The sequence below is a fragment of the Erythrolamprus reginae genome, chromosome Z (assembly GCF_031021105.1).
Source record: "Erythrolamprus reginae isolate rEryReg1 chromosome Z, rEryReg1.hap1, whole genome shotgun sequence".
Lineage (NCBI taxonomy): Eukaryota > Metazoa > Chordata > Lepidosauria > Squamata > Dipsadidae > Erythrolamprus > Erythrolamprus reginae.
In genome coordinates, this window is record NC_091963.1 from 3,915,027 (window position 1) to 3,937,011 (window position 21,985).

General features: G+C 41.6%; 1 protein-coding gene across 1 annotated transcript in view; it reads left to right on the plus strand.

The window, feature by feature from the left end:
* OBSCN (obscurin, cytoskeletal calmodulin and titin-interacting RhoGEF) overlaps positions 1-21,985 on the plus strand; it is a 334,659-nt gene that overhangs the window by 188,322 nt on the left and 124,352 nt on the right. Inside the window, 14 exon segments of the mRNA XM_070766937.1 lie at positions 1-87; positions 90-287; positions 290-421; positions 4,254-4,532; positions 5,943-6,021; positions 9,320-9,444; positions 11,291-11,488; positions 12,828-12,857; positions 13,025-13,123; positions 13,656-13,877; positions 14,472-14,538; positions 15,935-15,960; positions 18,337-18,459; positions 20,482-20,621. Of these exon segments, the coding sequence (XP_070623038.1) occupies positions 1-87; positions 90-287; positions 290-421; positions 4,254-4,532; positions 5,943-6,021; positions 9,320-9,444; positions 11,291-11,488; positions 12,828-12,857; positions 13,025-13,123; positions 13,656-13,877; positions 14,472-14,538; positions 15,935-15,960; positions 18,337-18,459; positions 20,482-20,621 (1,805 nt within the window).

Sequence of the window (21,985 nt, forward strand, 5' to 3'; positions counted from 1 at the left end):
AGCTTCCCGACAGCGAATCAGAGAGCTCGTCCGGCAGCGAACTGGACGACGCTTTCCGTAAAGCGGGACGGAGACTCCACAAGCTGTTCAATCCAAAATCACCACCGAGATTTCTGACGCCGACGAGGAACTGTTTGTCAGCGCAGACGAGGGAGAGATGATTGAGGCAAGGGATCGTCAGACCTACCGTGAAGACGAACGCTACATCTACATCAAGTTTGAAATTCACACGGAGGCCAAAACAGCTGCAGGCCGGTTTCGGGAGATGTTTGCTGCTATGGGTATTCCTGTGAGATTGACATTTTGGACCAGGGTCCTAAGAAGATAGAGTTGCGTATTGGGAAAGCCACTTCGACTCCTGCGGGACAGTTGCGGACTTTGGTTCAACGGCCACCGCCTACATTGCTGACCTCTGATACTGGTAAGTACACAAGGTTTTGTAGGAGGGATGGCAGGACCTTGTGGCAGGGTCAAAAAAGTCATCAGCCTAGAATTTCTATGTAATTACAAGTGGACTGAGTCCAATCTCCCTCGAATTCTATTGACCCTTATCTAACTCCTAGCAGGTACTAACTCTTAGTTGAGAAGATTTCTACACATAGGCACATGTACCAATAAATCAGTTTAAGGTGAAGTGTTAGTACTGCTTTACACTGTACTGATGAGACCTTACCTGGAATATTGTGTAAAATTAAGCAGTGGTTAGACTGCAGTACTGCAAGCTGCTTCTGCTGACTGCCGGCTGTAGTTCACCAGTTCGAATCTCACCAGGCTCAAGGTTGACTCAGCCTTCCATTCTTCTGAGGTGGGTAAAATGAGTACCCAGATTTATTTATTTATTTATTGGATTTGTATGCCGCCCCTCTCCGTAGACTCGGGGCGGCTAACAACGATAAAAAAACAACATGCAACAATCCAATTAATAAAACAACTAAAACCCCTATTATAAAACCAGACATACACACAAACATACCATGCAAAACTTGTAATGGCCTAGGGGGAAGGAATATCTTAACTCCCCCATGCCTCGCAACATAGATGAGTTTTCAAAAGTTTACTAAGGCAAGGAGGGTGGGGGCAGTTCTAATCTCCGGGGGGAGTTGGTTCCAGAGGGCCGGAGCCGCCACAGAGAAGGCTCTTCTCCTGGGGCCCGCCAAACGACATTGTTTAGTCGACGGGACCCGGAGAAGGCCAACTCTGTGGGATCTTATCGGTTGCTGGGATTCGTGTGGTAGTAGGCAGTTCCGGAGGTAATCTGGTCCAATGCTATGTAGGGTTTTAAAGGTCATGACCAACATGATTGTTGGAGGGTAATATGTTGACTCTGTAAGCTGCTTAGCGAGGGCTCTAAAGGCTCTATGAAGCGGTATATAAGTCTAAGTGTTATTGCTATTACAATTCTGGTTACTACGGTACAAAAAAGGTGGCGAGACCATAGAAAGAGTGCAAAGAAGAGCGTACATAAGGGGTGTGCATAAGAGCGCCACTGTGCCTACCGTCCCTGTCCTACTGTTCTTTTTTTATCATTACTTTTTACTTATGTTTATTCAAACTACTATCCTATACATGTTTGACAAATAGATAAATAAAATAAAATGAAATAAAATAAATAAATTCTGTTCTGTGCTAGCAAAAACTTCAGAAGAGAAGGATTTAAGGGTAGTGATTTCTGACAGTCTCAAAAAGGGTGAACCGTGCAGTCAGGTGGTAGGGAAAGCAAGTAGGATGCTTGGCTGCATAGCTAGAGGTATAACAAGCAGGGAGAGGGAGATTGTGATCCCGCTGTATAGAGCGCTGGTGAGACCCCATTTGGAATAATACTGTGTTCAGTTCTGGAGACCTCATCTACAAAAAGATATTGATAAAATTGAACAGGTCCAAAGAAGGGCTACAAAAATGGTGGAAGGTCTTAAGCATAAAACTGATCAGGAAAGACTTCACGAACTCAATCTGTATAGTCTGGAGGACAGAAGGCAAAGGGGGGACACGATCGAAACATTTAAATATGTTAAAGGTTGAGGAGGGAAGTGTTTTTAATAGGAAAGTGAACACAAGAACAAGGAGGGCACAATCTAAGGTTAGTTGGGGGAAAGATCAAAAGCAACATGAGAAAACATTATTTTACTGAAAGAGTAGTAGATGCTTGGAACAAACTTCCAGCAGACGTGTTTGGTAAATCCACAGGAACTGAATTCAAACATGCCTAGGATAAACATAGATCCATCCTAAGATAAAATACAGGAAATAGTATAAGGGCAGACTAGATGGACCCCGAGGTCTTTTTCTGCTGCCAATCTTCTATGTTTCTGTGTTTGTAAATAAACAAACAAAGATCAGGGGTCTGGATGCTAATATAAAGAATAATTGAGGGAACTAGGTAGGTTAAGTATAATGAAGAGAAGGACTATCAGCAATAGCAACTGTCCAATACTTGAAGGAATATTACAAATAAGAGAAGGGTGAACCTATTTTCCGAAGCCCCTGAAGGCAGGACATTAGAAGTAATGAGTACTTGTCTCCGGCTAAGGCCACTGATAATTGGAATAAAGGATTGCTAAATGCATATATTTGTAAAACACCACATCATCTTTACTTTTCTTTCCTTTGTTCCACACAATCATCTCGGCATGCAGCGCTAATCTCTTATCTTAAACTTCAGTATGCAAGGCAACATCAAAATCATTAAAACATTCCACAAGTCATTCTAAGATTTAGGACTAGTCAGAGTTAGCCCAGAGTCATAAAAACTGCAATTAAAAGCACACAAGGCCTAGCTTACATTCGGAGCTGCTTGAAAAAACCCTCCATATTTTTTAATGGCAGATTGATGACTCAACTCTTCTCTTCTCCTGAAACCTGAACGTGACGAATTAATTACTTAATTAATTAACCCGTTCCTCTCTTTAATATTTCTTCCTGACACTTGCTCTCTTCACCTCTGCAAACGTTTGAAATAAGGATTTACCCATCTAGCATGTGCTTCTCCTTCACTTGAATCTGAACCCATAGAAACGTCCTGTGGTTGGTCTCATTGCTACGTCTTCTGCCTCTAAATCAGGCCCTGCCACTAATTCATAACCACTTTCTGAATCAGAATCTGAAAAATCCCCAAGTTGAACAGGAGAACACACAACACAGAGTACAGAGAAACCTCCCAGCAATGAGAGCAATCCATCTGCAGAACAACTTGCCTCCAGAAGTTGTGGGTGCTCCCGTCACTGGAGATTTTCAAGAAGAGACTGGACAACCATTTGTCTGAACTGGTATAGGGTACCCTGCTTGAAGCCGGACCAGATTTTATTTTTATTTTTTTCCCAATAAATTTTATTAATTTTCATAAAATAGACAAAACTGACAAACATACATTTAACATAGAAATGGGGTTGCATTTTCCCCGCTTATTCTAGAAGTAAAATTTCAATACAGAAAAAAGAATACATTAAAAACACTTTAAATCAAGAAATTTGTTTTACTTTATATAGTAAGTCTTCATATATAAACTACTTCTAACATAACTTTTAAGTCATATCCCTACTTATGCAATTCTCTTATTCTTTTTACTTTTAGTTTTTCTTCTTATTTATCCTTACATACACTTTGTTCCATATCTCATAAAATTCAGTTTCCTCTTGGTCATTAACCGTCTTGTCATCATATCCATTTCGGCGCAGTCTAATATTTTCTTAATAACCTCCTCTTCTTTGGGAACGTTTTCCCCTTTCCAATTTTGCACATATACTATCCTGGCCGCTGTCAAAATATGAATGACTAGATGTAGAATTTCTTTCTTATATTTCTGATTGGTTATGCCCAGTAAATAAAATTCCGGGGTTTTTTCTATCTCCTGTCTTACTATTTCTTTTATTATTCTTTCTATCATTTTCCAATAAAGCTTAACTTTACTACACATCCACCATTGATGATAATAGGAACCTATTTCTTCCTTACATTTCCAACATAGTGGAGATGTCTTAGGGAATATTTTCGCTATCCTGTTCGGTGGGAGACTCGGACCAGATTTTAAAGGAGAAGGAACAGGTGAAGGAGCAGTAGATAGAAAAGAAGGAGAAGGAAGAAGAAAATTAGGAGGAAAAAGAGGAGAAGGAACTGTGGGATCCTAAGGGCTCTCTGATCTTGGCTGTTTTCTTGACCCGGCTAAAGAACGCAATTAGTGCTAGAAGTGAGTGAGGTTTGCGGAGAGAAGGAGAAGGCAGACATATAGTTTTGCTCTTATTGTTCTTTATTCATTCTAGCTCCAGTCTTCATCACTGAGCTTCAAAACCAAGAGGTGCAGGAGGGCTACCCGGTCAGTTTCGATTGTGTGGTGATTGGCAAGCCAATGCCGACTGTCCGGTGGTTTAAAGATGGCCGTGTTCTTGAAGAGGATGACCACTACATGATCAATGAGGACCAGGAAGGATGTCATCAGCTGATCATCACAGCGGTGGTCCCTCTTGACATGGGGGTCTACCGCTGCGTGGCTGAAAACAGCATGGGGGTGTCTTCAACTAAAGCCGAGCTACGAGTGGACCGTGAGTCAAAAGCTGGAATGCGGGAAATGGTTGTTCAAAAGTTTTTCCTTCTTTCCTTCCTTCCTTCCTTCCTTCCTTCCTTCCTTCCTCCCTTCCTTCCTCCCTTCCTCCCTCCCTCCCTCCCTTCCTCCTTTCCTTCCTCCCTTCCTCCCTCCCTCCCTCCCTTCCTTCCTCCTTTCCTTCTTTCCTTCCTTCCTCCTTTCCTTCCTTCCTTCCTTCCTCCCTTCCTTCCTCCTTTCCTTCCTTCCTTCCTTCCTCCTCCCTTTTCTTTCCTCCCTCCCTCCCTCTACTTTTCCTCCCTCCCTCCCTCCCTCCCTTTTGCTCCCTCCCTCCCTCCCTTTTGCAGAAGAAAAGGATTTAGGGGTAGTGATTTCTGACAGTCTCAAAATGGGTGAACAGTGCAGTCAGGCGGTAGGGAAAGCAAGTAGGATGCTTGGCTGCATAGCTAGAGGTATAACAAGCAGGAAGAGGGAGATTATGATCCCACTATATAGAATGATGGTGAGACCACATTTGGAATACTGTGTTCAGTTCTGGAGACCTCACCTACAAAAAGATATTGACAAAATTGAACGGGTCCAAAGACGGGCTACAAGAATGGTGGAAGGTCTTAAGCATAAAACGTATCAGGAAAGACTTAATGAACTCAATCTGTATAGTCTGGAGGACAGAAGGAAAAGGGGGGACATGATCGAAACATTTAAATATATTAAAGGGTTAAATAAGGTCCAGGAGGGAAGTGTTTTTAATAGGAAAGTGAACACAAGAACAAGGGGACACAATCTGAAGTTAGTTGGGGGAAAGATCAAAAGCAACATGAGAAAATATTATTTTACTGAAAGAGTAGTAGATCCTTGGAACAAACTTCCAGCAGATGTGGTAGATAAATCCACAGTAACTGAATTTAAACATGCCTGGGATAAACATATATCCATCCTAAGATAAAATACAGAAAATAGTATAAGGGCAGACTAGATGGACCATGAGGTCTTTTTCTGCCGTCAGACTTCTATGTTTCTATGTTTCTTTCCCCTCCCTCTCTCTTCCACTTTTTCTCCTCCTATCTCCAGTTTTCCTCCCTCCCTTCTTTCTTTCTTTCTTTCTTTCTTTCTTTCTTTCTTTCTTTCTTTCTTTCTTTCTTTCTTTCTTCCTTTCTTTCCTTCCTTCCTTCCTTTCCTTCCTTCCTTCCTTCCTTTCTTTCTTTGTCTTTCTTTTCTTAAAATTGCTGATCAGAACTTCCTTGGTTCTTGCACAATTGTCCACCTTCTCTTTTGTTGTTTTTGAGAAGTATTGCTCTAAAACAGTCTTTTTCAATTAACCATGGAATTCTGAGAGTTGAGGTCCACTGACCATAAAGTGGCTGAAATTGAGAAATGTTTCCCCTAAAATCCTCTTTTTACCATTCACTAGTAACCAGCACAGACTATGATACAGCTGGGGATGCAACGGAGACCTCCTCGTACTACAGTGCCAAAGGTTACCTGTCCAGGTAAAAGCAACATTGTTTATTTATTAAATTTATTTGCCACCCACCTTATATCAAAATGACTCTGGCTGGAAATCTATTATCAAATATTATTTTGGGACGTATGTTTATTGCTCTGATTAGTTTGTTTCCATGATTACTGAGGCAGCTCCCTCGTTGTGGCACATTTTTCTGGCACTAAATAGATCTTGCACCTCAATTTTTTCTGATTAAACCTGATTAAAATGGGTGAGCAGTGTGGTCGGGCAGTAGGAAAAGCAAGTAGGATGCTTGGCTGCATAGCTAGAGGTATAACAAGCATGAAGAGGGAAAAGGGGGGGGACATGATCGAAACATTTAAATATGTTAAAGGGTTAAATAAGGTTCAGGAGGGAAGTGTTTTTAATAGGAAAGTGAACACAAGAACAAGGGGACACAATCTGAAGTTAGTTGGGGGAAAGATCAGAAGCAACGTGAGAAAATATTATTTGACTGAAAGAGTAGTAGATGCTTGGAACAAACTTCCAGCAGACGTGGTTGGTAAATCCACAGTAACTGAATTTAAACATGCCTGGGATAAACATAGATCCATCCTAAGATAAAACACAGGAAATAGTATAAGGGCAGACTAGATGGACCATGAGGTCTTTTTATGCCGTCAGTCTTCTCATCCATTTGATTTCCTGAATGTTGCAGATTAAAGAATCAATAACTCTTTGCTGATCAGGAATAAGTTAGATTTCTGCAGTATTAAAAGCATGACTGGTTTCAAAATGCTTCAAGTTGGATGTATTGTTGAATGACACACATTTATTAAAATAATTCAGGATGGTAAATATCACCCTTTTCCATATAGAATAGAATAGAATAGAATAGAATTTTTATTGGCCAAGTGTGATTGGACACACAAGGAATTTGTCTTGGTGCATATGCTCTCAACGTACATAAAATAAAATATACATTTGTCAAGAATCATGTGGTACAACACTTAATGATTGTCATGGGGGTCAAATAAGCAATGAAGAAGCAATATTAATAAAAATCTTAGGATATAAGCAACAAGTTACAGTCATACAGTCAACATGGGAGGAAATGGGTGAAAGGAATGATGAGAAAAACTAGTAGAATAGAAGTGCAGATTTAGTAGAAAGTCTGACAGTTTTGAGGGAATTATTTGTTTAGTAGAGTGATGGCGTTCGGGAAAAAACTGTTCTTGTGTCTATATAGTTATAGAATTCTGATTTTGTTGATAGTCTTTTTTAAAGAGTAGGTCTGGCCTACTAGTTATGGCGTCAGCTAGAAACCTGGTGACTGGGAGTTGTAGTCCTACTTTGATATGAAACCAATGGTGACTTTGGGCGCATCAACAGGGAGCAGGGATTTATAGCCCCGTCTTAGACATGAAAACTAGCTGGGTGACCTTTGATCAATCGTAGACTCGTGGATCTCTTGTGTCTATGCCATAGGCATTAAAACCAGCTGGGGGACTTTGGGCTAATCAATAGGAGGCTGTGAGTTCTAGTCCCACTTTAGTTATAAAAACTCCCTGGGTGTCCATGGGCCAATCGCTAGGAGACAATGAGTTGTAGTCCTACCTTAGGCATTAAAGGCAGTGGGTAACTTGGGGGGGGGGGACACTTCTACAAGTTCTAGTTCCACCTTAGAGGTGAAAGCCAGTTGGGTGACTTTTTAGTTGTTGCTAAGAAGCTACGCACAAGAATCTTCTCAACTCATGGTTAGCGCCTACTAGGAGTTAGAGGGCTCTTCCCCTGGGTCCTGCCAAACAACATTGTTTAATTGACGGGACCCGGAGAAGGCCAACTCTGTGGGACCTAACTGGTCACTGGGATTCGTGCAGCAGAAGGCGGTCCCTGAGATAATCTGGTCCGGTGCTATGAAGGGCTTTATAGGTCATAACCAACACTTTGAATTGTGACCGAAAACTGATCGGCAACCAATGCAGACTGCGGAGTGTTGGTGTAACATGGGCATATTTGGAAAAGCCCATGATTGCTCTCACAGCTGCATTCTGCACGATCTGAAGTTTCCGAACACTTTTCAAAGGTAGCCCCATGTAGAGAGCATTACAGTAGTCGAGCCTCGAGGTGATGAGGGCATGAGTGACTGTGAGCAATGACTCTCGGTCCAAGTAGGGCCGCAACTGGTGCACCAGGCGAACCTGGGCAAACGCCCCCATCACCACAGCTGAAAGATGTTTCTCTAATGTGAGCTGTGGATCGAGGAGGACGCCCAAGTTGCGGACCCTCTCTGAGGGGGTCAGTAGTTCCCCCCCCCAGGGTGATGGACGGGCAGATGGAATTGTCCTTGGGAGGCAGAACCCACAGCCACTCTGTCTTATCAGGGTTGAGTTTGAGTCTGCTGACACCCATCCAGGCCCCAACAGCCTCCAGACACCGGCACATCACTTCCACTGCTTCGTTGATTGGACATGGGGTGGAGATGTAAAGCTGGGTATCATCAGCGTACTGATGATACTTCACCCCATGCCCCTGGATGATCTCACCCAGCGGTTTCATGTAGATATTAAATAGCAGAGGGGAGAGGACCGATCCCTGAGGCACCCCACAAGGGAGAGACCTCGGGGTCGACCTCTGACCCCCTACTAACACCGACTGCGACCGACCGTAGAGGTAGGAGGAGGACCACTGAAGGACAGTGCCTCCCACTCCCAACCCCTCCAGCCGGCGCAGAAGGATACCATGGTCGATGGTATCGAAAGCCGCTGAGAGGTCAAGGAGCACCAGGACAGAGGATAAACCCCTGTCCCAGGCCCGCCAGAGATCATCCATCAACGCGACCAAAGCAGTTTCCGTGCTGTATAAATATATAAGTTAACTTAACAAATGAAATTATTTGCTTAAGAAGTGTGGCAAAGAAAGATCGCCCAAGGGGCAAAATTCACTTAACAATTATCTCATTTAGCAACATAAATTTTGGGCTCAGATGTGGTTGTAAATACTATCTGTATTGACTTCCAAATCAGAACATGGAGAACACATCTCTGTAGGCCTCCTGTTTAAGTAGAGGGTTAGACCAGAACAGTGTTTCCCAACATTGGCAACTTGAAGATATCTGGACTTCAACTCCCAGAATTCCCCAGCCAGCATTCACCAGCTGGGGAATTCTGGGAGTTGAAGTCCAGATATCTTCAAGTTGCCAAGGTTGGGAAGCACTGGACTAGAAGACCTCCAAGGTCCCTTCCAAACCTATTATTCTAAGTTCTAATTATATCTGGAAGTGGGCTTGGCATGTCAATCATTTGTGTTGCCCTCCCTGTCTATCCCACCATCTCTTGAACCAGCCGGGAGCAAGAAGGAGTGGAGTCAACAACAGAAGAGGAACAGTTGCCTCAAATCATGGATGAACTTCACGATATTCACGTGGCGCCTGGAGCCCCCGTTGCCAAATTCCATCTAAAAGTGAAAGGTACTGGGGTCGTTCCCATCCCCACAGTCATTTCTTGCATGCTGGTCTTCGTTTTTGGAGTTGTTCAGGCAGTGGGTGAGCCTGACATTGCGGGTTGAAAATGGTTTAATTTGAATTTGGTTTCGTCTCACACCTCGGGTTCTGGGTTCAGTTCCAGCCACTGTGTGCTTAGATTCTGAGGCATTGCAACATTAATTAAGCAGATTTTTTAAATCCTGAATATTCATTGTTGTGATGCAAGTTCTCCTCCTTTTGTATGCAACTAGCATTAGGATGTATGTACTAAAGGGCTGGAGCTTGCATTGCAATAGGAGAATCAGTTCGGTGTAGTTGTGAAGGTGCCAGGCTAGAAATGGGAGACCATGAGTTCTCTGGTCCCACCTTTGACAGGAAATTCATCACCAGCGAGTGGCAAATTTTGACTCAAGAAATCTCCCCTGCATGGATTGTCCCTGTGGGCTGACCACCAGATTGCAAGAATAGAAGTAAGCCATCATTGGTATCCTCACACTGCAATGAAGAAAGACATACATTCAGTTTTGAAGCAACGAAGGTTATTGGACGAGCAGGGACAAAAACAGCCAGAGAAGTTGAGCAGAGTAACCCTTGTTTATCAAGTTGTGCACACACAGAAACTTTTAAATTGAGATTAGTTGTGAATAACTACTTAGCCACACATAGATATACTAACTTGAATTAAAGTTTACTTTGAGAAATAACATCTTTAGGTAAACAATCTAAAGTCATACACATAAGTCAGAATAGGACTCCAAATATTCCCAAGTACATAGTCTTTCTTACCAGGTGTCTTTGTCATAATCAATAAACAAAGATATTGAGCCTAAACACATTTTAGCTATAATATATAACTACAATATGGAGAGATTGCAGAGCTAACCTAACAGTGAGTAACCATTAGCAGTGCATATCTTAGACAAAGAGAAACAAAGAGGGTGACTCAGAGAAATAATAATAATAATAATAATAATAATAATAATAATAATAATAATAATAATTTATTAGATTTGTATGCCGCCCCTTGGGGCGGCTCACAACAAATAAGCTATGAACTCTAGCTCCCTCTTGTGGCAGTCTTCAACACCTGCAGCCAATATATTGGCAACCCAATAGTTATGGACAAAGTCCTAACAGAAGTAATTGAAGATGTGAAATGGACCCCTTGTCAATCAACAGGCATGCTGGTTTACCATCAGCTCACTAAATACTTAGGAGCAGAGGACTTGGCAGCATAAGGAAACAATAACTAACAATTTAATAGACACCCATTAACACCCCGATCAACAACTAAAAAGTCACACATAACAAGCACTATATAAATACAGAATAGCCCAAAACACACTCCCTTCTAGTGAGATGTTTCCTGGGGATGGGTGCCAGCACGACTCCAAAAGTTTGGAAGACAAAACCTCTTGTCCTGCTGACTGACCCAGATTCGATCCTGAAACATTATCCTGGGACCTATATTTGCCTCCATTTGCAAGAAATGTCTGATTCTCAATGTTGAATGGCCGAAAGGAGTTAGTGGCACACTGGGGCTAGCCAAGTAACTCAATGGGGCATTAAGTGGAACAATGGATGGATTCCTTGACCCCAAAACCTTTAACCTTAGACTATCTACAATTGATCTCTCCTCCTTTCTAAGAGGTCTGTAAGGGGCGTGCATAAGCGCACCATTGTGCCTACCGTCCCTGTCCTATTGCCTACTTTTTATCATTACTTATCTAATGTTAATATGTACAAATTATCATCCTATAATTGTTTGACAAATAAATAAATAAAATAAATTAGTCTTATATAACTCATACATCTCTCTCTGGTTGCCCAGGCTTCCCAGAACCACGTCTCTACTGGTTCAAAGACGGTCAGCCGTTACACACGAGCGACCGTCTCCAAAGGACAGACAGCCGTGAATTTCACGCCCTGGACATTCTCCAGGTCACCAAAGAGGACGACGGCCAGTATTCTGTCTTCATCACCAACTCTGCTGGGTCTGCGTATTCGGCAGCCAGGCTCGTAGTCAAAGGTAAACAGGCTGAAATGGTTGTTAATGTTATTCCTTGATAGGCCAAATCTGCAGAACTACAGAGTCTGGATTTTTTTTATATATTGTGGTATCTTTTGGAAATAAATAAATCCCCAACTTCTTACTCTAACAGAGGCAGCGTAAAGCAATATTGTTCCATCAGGCAGTTGTCATTTGGTTAAGGAACGAGGCCTTGGATAGTGCCTCCGCCCAATTGGTTTCTTTTACCCACATAATGGCAATGATGCATTTTTTTAGACTATTATTAATTATTTATTAATTGGATTTATATGCCTCGCTCCCCCCCCCCCGAGGATCTTGCCTAGCATCTGGTGGGACTGGGACAACCTATCAGTAATGCAGAAAGAATGGATGGATGGATGGACAGACAGAAGACAAAGAGAGATATGATGCAGACAGACATATAGATAATGGATGGATGGATAGATAGATAGATGGACAAAGACAAAATATATGTGGATAGACAAAAATATATATGGATAATAAATAGAAATACAGTGTTCCCTCAATTTTCGCGGGAGATGCGTTCCGAGACCGCCCGTGAAAGTTGAATTTCCGCGAAGTAAAGATGCGGAAGTAAAAAAACCATTTTTGGCTATGGACAGTATCACAAGCCTTCCCTTAACACTTTAAACCCCTAAATTACCATTTCCCTTTCCCTTAACAATCATTTACTCACCATTATTACTGGTACTCACCATTGAATAAGTGATCCTGATATTTATAAACATAATTATTTATTAACAATAATTATTTTTTTTGCAATAACAACGCTGATTGGCCGAGATTTCGACCAATCAGCAATGGCAGATGAAAGTTTGGCGATGGCGTATGACGTCATCGGGCGGGAAAAAACGTAGTATAGAAAAAAACCCCGTGAAGTATTTTTTAATTAATATTTTTTTAAAAACCGTGGTATAGGCTATTCGCGAAGTTCGAACCCGCGAAAATCGAGGGAACACTGTAGATCACAAAAAGAGGAGGATAGATGGATGAATAAATGATACTAGATAGGTGGATGAATGAATGGATGGATGAATGGACGGACAGAAAGAAAGAAAGAAAGAAAGAAAGAAAGAAAGAAAGAAAGAAAGAATACAGGGAGAGATGATATAGATAGAGGGATAGACAAAAGGATGGGTAGATGAATGGATTGTTAGATAGATAAAAGAGAGAGACAATGAGAGACAGAGAGAAAAACAGACAGAGACACACAGAGATAGAGACAGATAACACAAAGAGAGGGAGGGAGAGAGAGAGAGAGAGAGAAAGCTATAATGAAATAATTTCACTCAGTCTCTTTTTTGTCTTCTTGTAGGAGCTGGTGAGGACAGAAAACCAGAAAAAGGTAAGAAAATGACTCAGGTGAGATATCGAAGCTCCATGTGTTTTGCTTGAGGGTTGTTTTGCCCACATCAAAGAAGTTTGGATTCTTGGTCTATGCAAAAGCAAGCAAGCTCTGTGGCTTATTTTTCTTTCTCTCTCTTTTTAATTTTAATATATTTTAATTTTCAGACATTCATGAGCAGCTAGTGCCACCAAGATTCCTGGAAAGATTTACCAACAAGAAAGTGAGGAGAGGGGTCAGCATCACCCTTTCAGTGAAGGTGGAAGGTAAATAAGCATCCCACCCACTCCTTTTGACTACAGCAGTCCTTGACTTGTGACTACAATTGAGCACAAAGTCTCGTTGTAACATTTGTTAAGAGACTTTTGCCCCATTTTATGACTTTTGTTCCCACTGTTGTTCAGTGAATCACTGCAGTTGTTAAATTAATCACCTACTTTTAAAGTGAATTTGTTCATTAGAAAGACTTTAAAAGGGGGTCACTTCAACCCAGGAAGTTAAATAAAAAAATAAATAAAGTTTCCAAGGGTCTGAATTTTGATCATGTGACCATGGGGATGCTGCCAGAGTCGTAAGTGTGAAAATGGATCCATGTCACTTTTCTCAGCATCATTGTCACTTTGGATGGGTCACTAAATGAAGCTTTGTAAGTCAAGGACTATCTGTACTGCAGTCATTTTTCTCATCCTTATCATTGTGTCTGTTTAAATCAATATTCCTACCCCTAAAAGTCTTTCTGTAGCATCTTTGACCCAAAACCTCACTACTTCCCCCCCCCTCCTTCCCTTTCCCTTTTAGGGACTCCCTCACCCTCCGTAACGTGGTTGAAGGAAGAATCTCACGCCGAAGACATCCTGTGGATCAGGTCGGACACTCCAGGTTATAAACTGGCCAGTTCCAATATGCAGCACAGCCTGATCTTATTGGATGTGGAAAAACCCTACAGTGGGAACTACACTTGTATTGCCTCCAATCAGGCTGGTCAGTCTATCTGCAGCGCCTCATTGGAAGTGTTGGATGGTAAGTCTCTCTGCCTCTGTCTGTCCATCTGACTGTCTGTCATCTACCATTTCTCTCTATATATTTTATCTGTCAATCAACCATCCATCATTTTTCCTACATGCCTACACCTGCCTATCATTTGATCGATCTGTCTGTCTGTCTGTCTGTCTGTCTGTCTATCATCCATCCACCCACCCACCCACCCACTCACCCACCTATCTAATCTGTCTGTCTGTCTGTCTGTCTGTCTGTCTGTCTATCTATCTCTCTATCTCTCTATCTATCTATCTATCTATCTATCTATCTATCTATCTATCTATCTATCTATCTATCTATCTACCTATCTACCTATCTGTCTACCTACCTACCTCTATCTGTCTGTCTGTCTGTCTGTCTGTCTGTCTGTCTGTCTGTCTACCTGTCTGTCTGTCTGTCTGTCTGTCTACCTCTATCTGTGTCTGTCTGTCTGTCTGTCTGTCTACCTACCTACCTCTATCTATCTATCTATCTACCTACCTACCAAGCTACCTACCTACCTATCCTGTCTGTTCTATCTATCATCTATGCACCACCAAACCAGGTAACATCATCAGTGCTACTGTTCTCTTGCAGTGAAAGAGGCTGAGTCTCTGACCCAGGAGCGGGTGATGGTGACAGAGGCCATCATGACATCAATTGGGTAAGTGTGTCATAGCCTATCCAAGTATTAATGAAAATGTATGATATTTATAGATTATATTATTTAATTAGTCTAGTACAATAATCTTCCAAATTCTTCACATTCCTGAATTGCTGGGAACCAACACCTAACTGAGAGAAGACCCTTCCCTGATGGGGTATATCTTTAAAAACCTATTTGCACTAACTTGCTGATTGCAATTATGAGGACAGCAAAGAAAGAAAAAGGCTATGAATAATACATTTCTTTGCTCATTTTAGTCAATGTTGTGCAGAGACGTGTAGCATATCTCTATTTGAGTTGATACTAAAAACCTCATTTGTTCAAAGGCAATAAGAAAGTTGTGGTGTTTTTTTTTTTAAGTGATGTTTTTAAATTGGCAGTTCTGTTAGCAAAAACTTCAGAAGAGAAGGATTTAGGGGTAGTGATTTCTGACAGTCTCAAAATGGGTGAACAGTGTGGTCGGGCAGTAGGGAAAGCAAGTAGGATGCTTGGCTGCATAGCTAGAGGTATAACAAGCAGGAAGAGGGAGATTGTGATCCCGCTATATAGAGTGCTAGTGAGATCACATTTGGAATACTGTGTTCAGTTCTGGAGACCTCACCTACAAAAAGATATTGACAAAATTGAACGAGTCCCAAGACGGGCTACAAGAATGGTGGAAGGTCTTAAGCATAAAACGTATCAGGAAAGACTTAATGAACTCAATCTGTAGAGTCTGGAGGACAGAAGGAAAAGGGGGGACATGATCGAAACATTTAAATATGTCAAAGGGTTAAATGAGGTTCAGGAGGGAAGTGTTTTCAATAGGAAAGTGAACATAAGAACAAGGGGACACAATCTGAAGTTAGTTGGGGAAAGATCAAAAGCAACATGAGAAAATATTATTTTACTGAAAGAGTAGTAGATGCTTGGAACAAACTTCCAGCAGACGTGGTTGGTGAATCCACAGTGACTGAATTTAAACATGCCTGGGATAAACATATATCCATCCTAAGATAAAATACAGGAAATAGTATAAGGGCAGACTCGATGGGTCATGAGGTCTTTTTCTGCCGTCAGTCTTCTATGTTTCTATGTTTCTAAATGGTTTTTTTAAAATGAATTCTACTATGGGGTGTTGGAACAACTGTTTGCTTAAGCTAGCCTTCCTTCCCTCTCTTCTTCTTTTCTATTTCATCCTTCCTTCTTTCTTTCTTTCCTTCCTCCCTTTCCTTCCTCCTATTTTCTTCCCCTCCCTCCCTCTTGTTTCCTTTCACAAAAAAGCAATTAAAACTTACTCACAGCCCCACTGCCTTCTATCCACTCCATCTTCCAGATTAAATATTGGTCAGGAAAAATGGCTAGAATAAATGTGGGAAATAGGAAAATGTGACTTGTTTTTCCTTTTTTCCAGAGCTCAAACTTCTGAAGCTGGAAAAGGTAGGGAAAATTGTAAAAACCTTATATATGCTAACTTTCGAATATTTTTTTGATGTAAGTCTGGTTTCTATTTCAGAGCCTTTTCTAATAATGATCAATTACCCATTAAAACCATAAATTTAAAAATTCTCCTTTAGCTGCCTTCATTTTGTAATAATAAAAAATTATTGATGATGGAGGTGAAACATCTTTGAAGGGGTTTGAACACATTTGAAGTATTAACTTTTCTTGAATAAGCTTGTTTAGATCCACAGTAGAACTTTGGAAATTTCAGGTTTGCTCAGAGATGATATTACAGAATCTCTAAATCAGATCAAAGCACAAACCCAATGTAGCCTTGGACATAAACTGAATTGGAATAAACAGAGTTATTTTTCAGAATCAAATCAATGACTCAAACTTTTTATTTATATTCCACATTTATTATTTTTACAAATAATTCAAGGTGACAAACATATTTATTATTATTATTATTTATTTATTTATTTATTTATTTATTTATTTATTAGATTTGTATGCTGCCCCTCTCCGAAGACTCGGGGCGGCTCACAACAATAATAAAAACAATATTCCAGCAAAAAGAAATATAATATTTCTTTGGGTATGTTTGGGTATGTATATGTTGTTTGCTTTTAAAAATATGATAGGGTTTTATGTGCTTTTTAATATAGAAACATAGAAACTTCTATGTTTCTATATTAAAAAGCACATAAAACCCTATCATATTTTTAAAAGCAAACAACATATACATACCCAAACATATATTTATATATATATATGTCAAATGTTTTTTTAGCTGGAATTTTAAAATTAAGGGAGACTAGGATGGTCCCATTTCGGCCTTGTTCTGGCCTCATCAGCTAGCCACACCCTTCCTTACTGGGATTTGATCCGGTGGACTCTGCCTTGTAAGGATCAAATCCCAGTAAGGAAGGGTGTGGCTAGCTGATGAGGCCAGAACAAGGCCGAAATGGGACCATCCTAGTCTCCCTTAATTTTAAAATTCCAGCTAAAAAAACATTTGACACATACAGAATATAGTTTGTTGGCTATGAATAAATTAACTGCCTTGAAATGGCCCTGGGTTGGATCTAGAGGCAAAAAGGAGCTGTGACGTTCCTTCTATATACCAGGGTGATCCGACATAAAACACACACACACGCACGCACGCACACACACACACATATACACACACACACATATATATACATACATACATACGCACACACACACACACACACACACACACACACACACACATATATGAAAGTTACCAAGCTAGTTTCCATGCCTTCGTGCAATACTATAATTCCCAAGCTCTTGATGATTGGCTCGTGGTCACCCAACAAGGTTTCATGTCTCAGGCAGGATTAGAACTCCCTGTTTCTTGGGGATTGGCCCAACATCTGGTTTTCATGCCTAAGGTAGCACTAAAGTTCCCGTTGGTCCTGGTGATTGGCTCAAAATCACCTAGCTGGTTTTGATGCCTAAGATTGGACTTGAACTCCCTGTGTCCTGGTGACTTGCTTACCCAGCTGACTTCCATGCCAAAACTCACAGTTTCCTGCTGATTGGCCCACAGTCACTATTCCGTCAGGCTCTCTGGTAGAATCCTCCCAAAAATTCACAGGTACAAATTTCAGACACACACACACGTTTGAAAATTCACTTAAACCAAGCCCTCTTTTGGTATAGCAAAGAGCCCTCGTCTCCAAACAAACTGGTAATTTGTACAAGTCCCTTATCAGTTCTGAGATACTTAGGTTGCAGCTGTGAGGCAATTCACAGTCCTTCTTCTTTCACAAAGTGAAACACACTTTGCCCTGGTTTAGTTTCAAAGCGGGGGAAAAATCAGCACACAAAAGGTCAAAGTCAGCAAGGCAGGCACGAAACACAACGATCAGATAATCCTCCACAATGGCCAAACCCACAGGCTGCTCTTTATAGCAGCCTCACTAATCACCACAGCCCCACCCAACCACAGGTGGCCTCATTTTCTTTGATAATAATCTCTCAGTTGTTGCTGCCTATGCATCACTCTCCGCATGCGTGGCTGTATCATTAACTCTTGTTCTGAATCCAAGGAGGAACTAGATAATTGATCTCCTTCTGAGCTGTCTGCCACACTCTCCTCCTCCCTGTCACTCATGTCTTCTTGGTCAGAGGAGCCTTCATCAGCAGATTCCACCGGGGGCAAAACAGGCCTGCAGCATGTGGATGTCTCCCCCACATCCACAGTCCTTGGGGCAGGAGCTGGGCCAGAGCTAACCACAACAGTCACCTAGCCAGCTTTCAGGTTCAATGTGGGGCTATTTTCTAGCCTGATGCTTTCATCCCTAGACTAAGCCCCATATTTTTTCTTTCTTTTTTTATCAGGAGAGCACATGGAAGGAGAAGCAATTCAGAGACAGATTTCTCTAACCGAAGTGGGAACTGAGGAATTTCTGCAGAAACTGACATCTCAGATCACGGAAATTGTGTCTGCAAAGATAAGTCAAGGTGATGTTCATGAAAACACTTGAAAACATTGGGTTTGGGGCTGCCAGTGTGAGGCAGAACTATCTGGGACGGAGGAGTTACCTGAAGTTGGGAGACAGAGATATAAGGTCAAAGTTTGTTTTCTCATTAGAACAATCCCTGGGTTGGGGGGGGGTGTGAATTGGACAGAACACTATTAAAAAATGATGAAAAATTAATCAGTAAAATATATAAATGTTTGATTTGTTATGAGACAGAAGTGGAAATTGTAAAAGAGAATATGATAAGCTGGGGAATGAATTTTGGCTACACAATTGAACTAGAAAAATGGGAAAAATTATGGATTAACAATTGGCAGATGACAAGATCGACCGCATTCAAGGAAAATCAATTAAAAATGTTCTACAGGTGGCACCTATCACCAGAAAGACTTGCAAAAATGTTCCCAAAAACCTCTCCAATATGTTGGAAGTGTAAAAAAGAAAGAGGCACATTCTACCACCAATGGTGGACATGCACACAGGCAAAAAAGTTTTGGAATAAAATAACAAATTGGTTAAAAGAAAAGGCAAATGAAGAAATCGAAAAAAACCCAGAATTATATTTATTGGGTATTTTTAATAAAAAAATTAAAAAAGAGGTAAGATACCCAGTTATACATATACTAACAGCTGCTGGAATAGTATATGCCCAACAGTGGAAAACAGATAAAATACCGGAAGAAAATATAATAATTAAAAAGATACTAGACTGTGCGGAGATGGACAGGCTATCCAAAAGATTAGAGGGAAAAGAAGAAACAGATTACTATAAAACATGGGCAAAATTTTATGATTGGCTAAAAGAAATAAATAAATAAAAATTTATGCAAAGCAACACGTCAAATAAAAGAATTCAAAAATTAATATTATGTAACAGAAGTGTAATTCTCTGATCAAACATCCAACAAAGAAAGTGGGGAAACTTTCATTCCCCAAATGTTGTATATATATGTTTTTATGTATGTTTTTTTCTTTTGTCTTGTATGTCACATTTGTAAAATAAAAATTTATTTAAAAAAAAAAGAACAATCCCTTAGATTTGCAATGAGAAATGTTTGCTTGCAAGCACAGAGATGTCAAGAGTCTGGTGGCTAAACCATATGATCAACAATTGAGGGAATAGAATAGAGGTTTATTGGCCAAGTGTGATTGGACACACAAGGAATTTGTCTTGGTGCATATGCTCTCAGTGTACATAAAAGAAATAGAGACATTTGCCAAGAATCAGGAGGTACAACAATAGGACAGGAATGGTAGGCACAGTGGTGCGCTTATGCACGCCCCTTACAGACCTCTTAGAAAGGGGGAGAGGTCAATTGTAGATAGTCTAAGGCTAAAGGTTTTGGGGTCAGGAGAAGAAACCACAGAGTCAGGTAGTGCATTCCAGGCGTTGATTACTCTGTTGCTGAAGTCGTATTTCTTGCAGTTTACTTTGGAGCGGTTGACATTTCGTTTAAAACGATTTCGTACTTGTGTGTTGTTGCGGTTGAAGGTGCAGTAGTCATTAACAGGTAGAACATTGAACGGGTCCAAAGACGGGCTACAGGAATGGTGGAAGGTCTTAAGCATAAAACGTATCAGGAAAGACTTCATGGACTCCATCTGTATAGTCTGGAGGACAGAAGGAAAAGGGGGGACATGATCGAAACATTTAAATACATTAAAGGGTTAAATAAGGTCCAGGAGGGAAGTGTTTTTAATAGGAAAGTGAACACAAGAACAAGGGGGCACAATCTGAAGTTAGTTGGGGGAAAGATCAAAAGCAACGTGAGAAAATATTATTTGACTGAAAGAGTAGTAGATCCTTGGAACAAACTTCCAGCAGACGTGGTTGGTAAATCCACAGTAGCTGAATTTAAACATGCCTGGGATAAACATATATCCATCCTAAGATAAAATACGGGAAATAGTATAAGGGCAGACAAGATGGACCATGAGGTCTTTTTCTGCCGTCAGTCTTCTATGTTTCTATGTTTCTATGTTTTATTCAATTCCATTTCAGCTTCCCTCCGAATCCCTGGAGCTGACAGTGATGATGAATCAAAAACACCCTCTGCATCTCCGCGGCACGGCCGGTCCAGGCCTTCCTCCACGGCTCAGGAATCTTCCTCTGAATCCGATGAAGGAGATGCCAGGGGGGAGGTAGGGCCTCTCCAGAATTAACGGCGATGCAAGTTTTCCCCAAGGGAGGGAAAATAAGACTCTTTGGAGGTGGATTGGAAAAAATGATTGGTGGGGTCCTTGGTGCTCTCTGAACTCAGCGGTTTTCTTGCAGATACAGTGATACCTCGTCTTACGAACTTAATTGGTTCCGGGATGAGGTTTATAAGGTGAAACGTTTGTAAGACGAAACAATGTTTCCCATAGGAATCAATGGAAAAGCGATTAATGCGTGCAAGCCCAAAACTCACCCCTTTTGCCAGCCGAAGCGCCTGTTTTTGCGCTGCTGGGATTCCCCCAAGGCTCCCCACCATGGGAAACCCCACCTCCAGACTTCTGTGTTTTTGTGATGCTGCAGGGGAATCACAGCAGCGCAAAAACGGGTGCTTCTCTGTCAACGGAAGTCCGGAGGTGGGGTTTCCAGCCAGGGGAGCCTCAGCGAAATTGCAAAAACACGGAAATCCTTGAAACCCCACCTCCGGACTTCCATGTTTTTGTGATTCGCTGAGGCTCCCCTTGCTGGGAAACCCCACCTCTGAACTTCCGTTGCCAGCAAAGCACCTGTTTTTCCACTGCTGGGATCCCCCTGCAGCATCGCAAAAGCACGGAAGTCCGGCGGTGGTGTTTCCCATGGAGGGGAGCCTCAGGGAAATCCCAGCAGCGCAAAAATGGGCGCTTCGCTGGCAACAGAAGTCCGGAAGCGGGGCATCCCAGTGGCGGCAGCTTGGGTTTGTAAGGTGAAGATGGTTTGGAAGAAGAGGGGAAAAAATCTTAAACCCAGGGTTTGTATCTTGAAAGGTTTGTATGATGAGGTATCACTGTATTTCAGGACCCAACTGGGGAACATAATCAATGCTGTAAAGGAGGGGAATTAGAGTGGGGTCGGGAGCAGGAGGATAGGGACCGGATCCATGGGGTCTTTGGTGCTCCCTGAGCTTGGTTGTTTTCAAACAATTTTTTTTAAAATTGTTTATTTCTTTTTTTTTTAAATTGAAGAAAGAACCACACCACAATATGTATATATGTGTCTGCATCAGACCTGGGCAAGGGGCGGCCCACCCGTTGTCTGTGACTGGTTCCCGGAGGTCGGGATCCGCTCCAGTGCAAGGGTGAAAGAGCTCTTTCATCCTCGCACTCAAGCAGACCCCGACCTCCTACCGAGAGCGGCTGAGCACAGAAACCACGCAAACACTCCAGCGCAGTGACTGTAGTGCATCGTGTTGCCATAAAGCAAACAATTATGGGTCTGTAGAGGGGGTCTGGTTGTTTAGGTCAGGCCAGGGTCTGGGTCTTTACAGTATTGGCTAGAACTGAGTTAATTATATTAGTCCGGCCCTCTAAAACCA